Raw genomic sequence first — 9,082 nt, 5'->3', positions numbered from 1 at the left:
TTAGTAATCGCACATCACCATTATCTTCTTTATATTTTTCTTTACTAAAGTTGTCCAATAACGCTTGTTAGGCAACATTTGTGCTTTCCGATTTTGCCGTATGTTTCAAAGCCGTGCGATTGTATTTGTACCTAAGACTCAGAGTCGAGATTTGAATCTTATCGTTTTACTGTGTTTCGCCAATGACAGCGCTTTTATCAATACTAGGTTATCATTTCTTGATAGCGAAATATCCTAATAATTAATTACCATACCTATTGATATCTTAGTAGAGTGCGTAGAGTAAGTTTAAAAAAACGTGGAAATAGTAAACTTTAATGGATCCGAAACAAATTACTGACAGTGAAAATGATACTGAGGTAAAAAATTCATTAATATTATCAATGTATAAACGAATATATATCGTTTAGAAACGTTGTAGTTGAAGAATCAAAAAAGTACTATTCATAGCAAAATTTCAGTTCGTCATTATGATTCGTTACTTTCAATTAATATATATTATAACGTTTTTTATAATTTTACGTAATTTGATATTTTTTATTTAAAAACGGAGTACACGCCATAATAGCTTTCTTAATGTCCCTTTTAGATTGTTATATTATTTCAGTAAAAATCACTTTAAGACACCGGAATGACTGTTATGCACAAGCCGCTTTCTAAGTCACCCCGTTCTACCAGTACTAGTTATAAATTCATTTAATAATACTAATTTAGTCAGTTATCCAAAGCCCGGGTCGTTAACTAAAGGGTGTAGGCCAGTTTCTTCTACTTCTATGATATTCGCATAGATATAAGCTTAGTCTATATTTAAAAACACGATTGAATGTCTCACCAGAATGTTAAAGAAAAGCTGCGACCCAGTGTTTCTGACAGCGATGCCTTCGAAGCGGTACTTCAGCACGTGGGTGAGATGGGGCTCTACCAAAAGCTGCTGTTCTTAGCCATGGCTCCGTTTGGATTTGTCTTCGCGTTTAATTACTACACGCAGATGTTTATCACAGCAACACCAAACCATTGGTGCAGAGTGCCAGAGTTAGAGCATTTGGATGTTGAAATAAGGTACTTTATACAGCATAATGATATAAGTTCCGTAATACTTCAATGGACATGTCTGCATCTGTTTTGTCCATATTTTTTACAAGGGGTTTTCAGACCCAAATGTTAAGTATTTAAGAATCGAGCCCAGGATCAGCTAATACAATATGTGTGTTATCACTATAAAAAATCTGGGATTTAATTACATAATACGATCTATACGATCTTGCCAAACCACACCGTTTTATCAAAATAGACCCCGGAGTTTCTAAAAAGTCTTAATATAGATTAACAGAAGAATTAAAAACGTTAAATTAATATTTCTCGTGATGTTAACGCTACAAGTCTATTTTAGACGTAATCTCACCACTGTGACCACAACCGAAGGGTGGGAAAACTGTCTGATGTATGACGCTAATTGGACCCAGGTATTGCAGAATATGGTAGTGCCTTCCAACACAACACTGGTACCATGTAAGAACGGCTGGGAATTCCATCTAACGAATATACCATATCATACAGTCGTTAGTGAAGTAAGTAATTCAAACAGAATAACTATCTCTATAGAAAGAAAGTACTCAACAATCGGAATTTGATTATTTTTGAACTTTTGAAACGGAACATTATGCTTCAGCTATTGAAAGTTTGGTATAACTTCTCTTTAACCATTCAATTAATAGAGGGTTAATAATTTCTATTTATACTTTTTACTATGTTTTAACTAGATTTTTGTTCGTTGATGGTTTAAAAAGAAAAGCTATGCATAGTTTTATATGACTCATGATTACTATTGTATAACGCGGAAAAAGTTATAGCGAAAGCATCTCGCTATTTAATAAAATTATAATGACAAATTCATAAAAAGAAAAATAATATTGTATTATAAAATCTGAAAGAATTAAGTTATCTCGTCTTCAGTTACGTTGGAAAAACAGTAGAGATACTGACGCGAAATGCCCGTATCTACCTGGTCACGGTGACCTAGGACATTTGTAGTCCAAAAAAAAATGAGTTCGTAAAAATTGTTTATCAAAATGACAAAATATTTTTCTGCGTGGCTAATAATATTGTTTTGAGAAATCTGAATAAACTTGGGTATCTTGTCTTCAGTTACGTTAGAAAAACAGTAGAGATACTGACGCGAAATGCCCGTATCTACCTGGTCACGGTGACCTAGGACATTTGTAGTGCAAAACAAAATGGTATCCAAAAATTGTTTATCAAAATGACTAAATATTTTTCAGCGTGGCTGGGTCTGCGAAAACGCTAGTAATGTACCGTTTGCTCAATCAATGGCCTTTGTTGGTTCCTTCCTTGGAGGCATATTGTTTGGATGGATGGCTGACTTCTATGGCAGAGTGCCAGCTCTTATGGGTAACATTATACTTTAATAACACAATAGCATAAAGTAAACCTATCTAAAACTAATGTAAAAGTACCGGTACATATGAAAAGAAAGGTTGCTTAGGCAGAAGTCATACTGTACCTTTGACATCATACTGTTAAGAAGTGAAAGCAACGTCTACTCTAGTAAGATGATAGATGCTCACTATTGAATAACGACATATTCTGATGACGACATTTACAATTAACTTTTGAGTTTTTTTTATTTTTTTTTATGAAGGAGGTAAAAATGCACAACTGCAGGCCCGCGAGCGCATGCAGTCGCTATCGCGGGGACTGTGGGGATGGTTAACTCTTATCCCTCTGCTAATCAGAGGGGAGAAACCCGACCCACTAAAATTTCCTCCTGAGCCCTCCATATCGCCTGCTATGCCGGATACATTCATTCTGAATGAATGATGTCTGGCACCGCATTGAGTCCCCCGGGGGTCGCACTAGGCATTCAACCCAGGGAACTCAGGCGAATATGACTGCATACGGGCTCAGCGACGGCGCAGGGGGATACTGTTGGGTAAACGCTCCTCGCATCTTGCCCCCGCACCTCCGCCTCGCCGCCGCCGAGCACAACCCCTCCGGCCATCGCCACGCACCTCCCGCTGACGCTCGGCGGCCTCCTTCTGCAGCAGGACACCCTCACAGAAGAAGGCCACCGCACGCCATGCCTCTTGGCTACCAAGCATTGCTGCAACAACGCTCGGTAGCGAGAGGTCCGTCCCGACGACCGACACTAGGTCATGGCGTTGCCTCGACCAAGTGGCACAATCGGCCAGGGTGTGCTCCGCCGTGTCCTCTGGGGCACCACAATGGTGGCAGATAAGAAGGGTTTCCCGCCTCGCCACCTTGTGCAGATACCGCCCAAAGCACCCATGCCCAGACAGTATATGCGCCATCCGAAAGGACACGGCTCCATTCCCGTAGGCATGGGCGAATCGCCTCCACGGTGCGTACCCCCGCCCTATGCATAGCCAGATCATGGGCCCATCTATTAAAGGTGGCCTCCCTGGCTTGCCTCCTTGCCGGTCCAACCAGTTCAGCCCATCGGCCATCTGCCCTAGTCTCACACTTGAGACGACACAGGTTGCCTAGGGCCAACGCCTCTAACTCGCAGGGGGGAGTCCCCGCCAACAGGCACGCCGCCTCGAACGAGACGGTCCGGTAGCATCCAGCCGCCCGAACCGCCATCACTCGCTGTGGCCTACTGAGTAGGGTGCGGTTCCTCGCCCTCAGCTTATCATCCCATACAGGGGCCCCATACAATGCCATACTGCGTATGATTCCGCAGTACAGCCTCCGCACACTCTGCTTAGGGCCCCCAATATTCGGCAATAGCCTTGCAAGCGCCCCCGCCGCCCCTACAACCTTCCCCCCGAGAGCTTCAAAGTGGGCCTCGAAGTTCCAGCGGCCATCCAAGACGAGACCAAGGTACTTCATCTTGGACGCCACCGGATACCCCACTCCTTCCACCATCAAGACCGCCCCAGGAGGTGGACCATTCCTAGGGCCATGGAACAATAGGGCGTCCGTTTTTTCAAGAGACACCCTAAGGCCCAGGGCCCTTATCCGTCTCACAACAAGGGAGGTGCCGACCGTTGCGAGTCGAGCCACCTCCCCATAACTTGCCCCGTTGGCCACTACGAGGGTGTCGTCTGCATAGCAGAAGACGCGCAATCCCGGAAGAAGCGCGCCCCTCAACACCCAATCGTAGGCCATGTCCCACAGAAGCGGCCCAAAGACTGAGCCTTGAGGAACCCCACACCGCACAGGGTGGTAGGAGATCGTGCCCTCCATGTTGGAGTACACGATCCATCTTTCCGCAAAATAGTCCCCCACTATTTGGCGCAGATACAGTGGGACCTCGAAAAACTCAAGTGCCTCTCTGACCACACCAAAAGGGAGACTATTGAAGGCATTCGCAATATCTAACGATACTGCCAATGCCCTCTCCCCCCCTTCGAGTTTGGCCGAAGATCGATCAACTACGCATCTTCGGCCAAGTTCTATTCGACAATTGAAATTTATGTAATACTTTATATAGAGTATGCGCAATATCAATAATGCTAACGAAGATTTGTATTAAAATTTAGCTTATCCAAAAAAAAAATCATTTACTCCTTATTACTAGATAATATCTGAATTATATCTTTCAGGAACATATTTAATTGCCTTAATAGGAGGAGTGGGCAGCATTTACACCAGTGGTCTCTGGGACTTTGCTTTTTGTCGTTTCCTCGTTGGCATGTCATTCGACAGTTGTTTTGTGATTATATACATTTTAGGTAAATAATTAATTCGATATTGGATTTGATTACATTTTTGTGACCTTTCTTAAACCGTCCTTATTTTCCTTACGATTACAGTTTGACAAAGTGTTATTTTAGTTCTAGAATATGTGGGACCTACCTACCGTTCGCTGGTCGGAAATATATCGATAGCTCTGTTTTATGGAGGTGGAGCAATTATGCTACCATGGGTTTCCATCTGGTTGGGAGACTGGCGAAAATTGCTCTGGTTTACAATTGCACCATTGCTTATAATATTCTTTATACCCTTCGTTATTCCTGAGAGTGCCAGGTATGTGTAAAAGGGAAGCCTTTAAACCTTCAGCCGTTGCTCAAATAATTATTTTTTCCAAATTTGTTTTTATTTTTTGAACCGATTTTGATAGAAAAATATAATAACATAAAGTTTCAATAAATATATTTGGTGATTACGTATCTTGGGATGGACCTTTCGGCTAACCTAATAAAATGAGGTTACATTCTAGTTTGGTATATTTATTGGGGTCGACGGAAAATACAACGAATATTTATAAAGAAAACATAATATATTCAAATTCAAATAGTCTTTGTCCATTGTCCGCGATTGTCTCGTATTGTGAAGAATGTCTCGATAATTCTTTGTTTTATATTTAGATGGCTCTCATCGCGTGGACGTTCAAAGAAAGCTATTGAAGTTTTGCGAAGATTTGAAAAGCTTAATGGAAAGAAAATTCCGGATGATATTTTGGACGAATTTGTCGTATGTATCTTTCTAATTAGGTACTATAAGTGTAACATCATAGCTCATAGCTCTACACTCATGTGCTATTTCAGTTTATTATTAAGGTTTTTATGTAATTTACTCAAACAAATTTGAGATTAATCAGTTTCGAATATTCGTTTGAAATAAATCATAATTCCAAACAGATATCATTTAACCCGCATATGCTATCATTGGTGTGTTGTATGGGTCGTATTATTGATACCTTAAACTTATTAGCCTTAATCAGTACGATTATCTCCATCAGAAATTGACACTCTGAGGTAACAATGATTTCGCATTAATTACAAGCAGATTATATAAAAAAACCAGTACACAGGATTTAGCGAATGTAATATACGACAATATTAACTCACTTTTATTTTAGATATCTTCAAACAAACAGAAAATCTCCAATGAATCGCTTAAAGATGTCTTCAAAAGTCATCACCTACGTAAGATGTTGTTTATTTTGTCAATAACAAGCATGTTCGGCGTTGTGGTATTTGATGCTCTGGTCAGATTGTCCCAAGGTCTTGGTTTAGACTTCTTTGTTACCTTTACCATGGTATCTGCAACTGAAGTGCCTTCTGTGATATTGGTAGCAGTAACGCTTGATAGGTAAAGTACTTTTGTCTCTATGGAGGGCCAAATAGGGTATACCTTACCTATTTATTGCACTTTTCTTTCAGATTTGGTCGCCGGAAACTAACCTTTGTACCTACAGTTTTGACTGCCATTTTAGTGATGACTGCAGCATTTGTTCCAAAAGGTAAAAAGGCTTTGAACATTAAAATTAATAATTAGGGTGCATTTATTCCGGAGGTCAACCTGTAGGATATTTTTATTAGCACGTGACGAATAAAATTATTATTTGACAATTTTTACTAAGATTTTAATTTTATTGAATACTTTGTCAAACTCATGATGTTAGTTATTGTTAAAAATTTAATAATTTTCACCGTATATATTCATCGATAATTATATATACGGTGAATTAAAACACATACCCATCAAAAGATTTTTTTCATATACTTTTAATTGTATAGCTTCATAATATATGCTGCGTATGAATAAATTATTTAACAGTTTTACCTACAAGCATCAACTTTTACTGATTTTCAGATAGCCCAACAGATATCAACATACCTACATAAGTAGGTACACACGAAATAGACAATATCTATCAATTAAATCCAAATAAAATATATTTCAGGTATTCCAAGAGTAGCAATTGCCGTGCTCGCTAGGTTTATGACAAATATGACTCTAACTGTCCTCATGCAATGGACTGCTGAATTACTTCCAACTCCCGTGAGAGCTTCGGGCAGTTCGTTCGTTCATGTCGTATCATTTCTGGCTACTATGGTCTCGCCTTTTATAGCTTTCTCGGTAAATATTATTTTACTATAACAATTTATTTCTTGTAATAACGCCGTAGGATAGTTGGAAATGCACGTTTATTTTAGATACTGTTTTCAATTTCCAGATAATAGTAGTTGTTGATTTAATCACTTGTCTTAAAAGGAATAATTAATGACCAATGAAACAAGAGCAATTATGTATTACAACTGTGAAACTTTAACGAGATCTGACGAATTGCCACCCAGCATTTGTATTCCATACATTAAATGTTGTTATTCTTCTAGGTTGACAATAATTTTAAATATTGCTTGTAGTTTAGGATCAATAATGAAATCTTTTCAATTACAGGAGAGATTGTGGTTTGCGCTTCCCTTTATCATCATATCGGGAATCTCATTAAGCGCTGCAAGCATCACCCTACTACTACCAGAGACAAAAGGTCGTCAGATGCCACAGACTATAATAGACGGCGAGAAAATTGTTCAGAGTAACACGCTATGCGGGTAAATGAATAAAACGAATCGATGCGTTAATTAGTTTAAGTCGAGAAATATATAAATAGGGTTTTTTTTATAGAGTAAGGTCTTCAGTCGAATGTTTTTTACAACCAGTAAAGACCGCTTTGACACCCCCATTACACAGTCTATGAAGTGTTTTAGTCAACGTCAAGTCTTTCCTTCTCTTCCCTTATTTAAATGTTTCTGGCCAAAGAGCATACATAGCTTTATGTCTGTGATAATACTGATTTGAAGATATACACATAAATAAACACTGGCATTTTTTTTATTTCAGAAACAATGCAGAATCAGAAGAACAAGATCTACCTTAAAGAAGATCTCTTATAACTTAGAATATAAAACCAAAAACACCCTTCGTACATTTGATTTGGTATAAGTTTGTGATGTTGTAATTAAAAACAATAAATATGTATTGATCATTCACTATAATTTCAATAGTTTAGTATAATTAAAAACACAATACGATATAAATTTCTCAATACAAAAAAACACAGTCACCTCTTACTTTTTTCTTATTTCGTTTTTACATTTTTCAATTAAATCATGGCGAGTATATGGAGGTAAAAATTAATTGAATTATAGCACATTAGTTTGTCCGAGAGCTAGCGATATAATTAAATATTGTATATTTTAAGAGTTATTTAAATAAAAAGCATTTGGCGTTTAGTTATTTTTTGTTCCGCGAAACACTTTCATCCGTCACATCTCACGCGAACTTATATTATAATTACTACGAGTAAAATAATAATAATTTCCAGTAACTAAACTTAACACTTTCGCAGTTATAATATTAGTAAGATTTTATATACGTAATTATTATTAAAGTAAAAAAAGGTTCCATGAAATTTAAAATCATACCGCGTAGTATAAGCAAAAACTAACGCATTGAATGTAATCGCAGTTAAAGCTGTATCTGTCTTACATCTTATCCGTTTTGAGTACTCATCTATCTCTTTCCATTGCAACGTAAATACAATTTGATAGAAAGAGACAAAAACCAGTTCTGCTTAGAGTGCAATTAGCTCAATTTAATTTGAAAGGGAGTATTTATTTGGAGTATAAATGTATAATAATTCTTAAATGTTGCCACCACGGAATTAATTTGTTTAAAAAAATTCTATAACAAATGCAGCATAAACAAGTATTACTTAAAAAAAGGGATGCATCGATACGCCTTTTTGCTATACTCTTGTAGAAATATCGTCGATACCGATACCAACGCACATTGAATTCAAATTAAATTAAGGTAAAATATATCAAGTTTGCATAAAGATTTTAATTTTTATTAAAAAATATATACCGTCACAAACTTTGAATAAGAATAAATGTTTAGTGATTAAAATTAATAATGAAATTAAAATAGATAACTGTTAATAATTAAAATTAACATTAATAATTTTGTAATTCTGTATTTTATTGAATTTGGTGTCGAAAAAATACTATGCGCGATAGCAGTTAAAAGCCAACTAGTTTCTAACGAAATGGAATACTCGGAGCAAAGCGGGTGAGAGAGACAACAAACTGAATAAAACGCGGGGATTCCCCGGGCCTAGACCGGCCGTTTCTAGTTTGCAACGAACTAGATCAAACAAGATGCGCGATTAAATGATTTTTTATAAAGCGTGAAATTTGAAATGTATCGTTATATCGGCAATTAAAATTACGCCAAACCCAAAGTATCGCCGATCGGAATCGAATGCATCCCTACTTAAAAATATTATGAAAAATATTTAAACGAATTG

At 37.6% G+C, this 9,082-nt stretch overlaps 1 protein-coding gene across 1 annotated transcript; it reads left to right on the top strand.

The window, feature by feature from the left end:
- Positions 1-270: 270 nt before the first annotated feature.
- Positions 271-8,000, top strand: LOC123709041 (beta-alanine transporter-like). Its single transcript, XM_045660128.1, has 12 exons — positions 271-359; positions 836-1,059; positions 1,391-1,568; positions 2,280-2,409; positions 4,587-4,715; positions 4,818-5,010; positions 5,352-5,457; positions 5,846-6,078; positions 6,150-6,229; positions 6,674-6,849; positions 7,171-7,325; positions 7,615-8,000. The coding sequence occupies exons 1-12, from the start codon at positions 318-320 to the stop codon at positions 7,649-7,651; spliced, it is 1,683 nt and encodes a 560-aa protein (XP_045516084.1). The 5' UTR covers positions 271-317; the 3' UTR covers positions 7,652-8,000.
- The last annotated feature ends 1,082 nt before the right edge of the window (positions 8,001-9,082 follow it).

This window comes from Pieris brassicae, chromosome 4 (assembly GCF_905147105.1).
Source record: "Pieris brassicae chromosome 4, ilPieBrab1.1, whole genome shotgun sequence".
In the NCBI taxonomy this organism is placed as follows: domain Eukaryota; kingdom Metazoa; phylum Arthropoda; class Insecta; order Lepidoptera; family Pieridae; genus Pieris; species Pieris brassicae.
Note: the sequence above shows the minus strand (reverse complement) of the source record. Positions and strands in the feature narration are given on the sequence as shown.

Coding starts and splice junctions, on each gene's coding strand:
- LOC123709041 (XM_045660128.1), top strand. CDS start 318: ATGGATCCGAAACAAATTACTGACAGTGAAAATGATACTGAG. Junction 1,060..1,390: donor CATTTGGATGTTGAAATAAG/GTACTTTATACA, acceptor AGTCTATTTTAG/ACGTAATCTCACCACTGTGA. Junction 5,458..5,845: donor ATATTTTGGACGAATTTGTC/GTATGTATCTTT, acceptor CTTTTATTTTAG/ATATCTTCAAACAAACAGAA.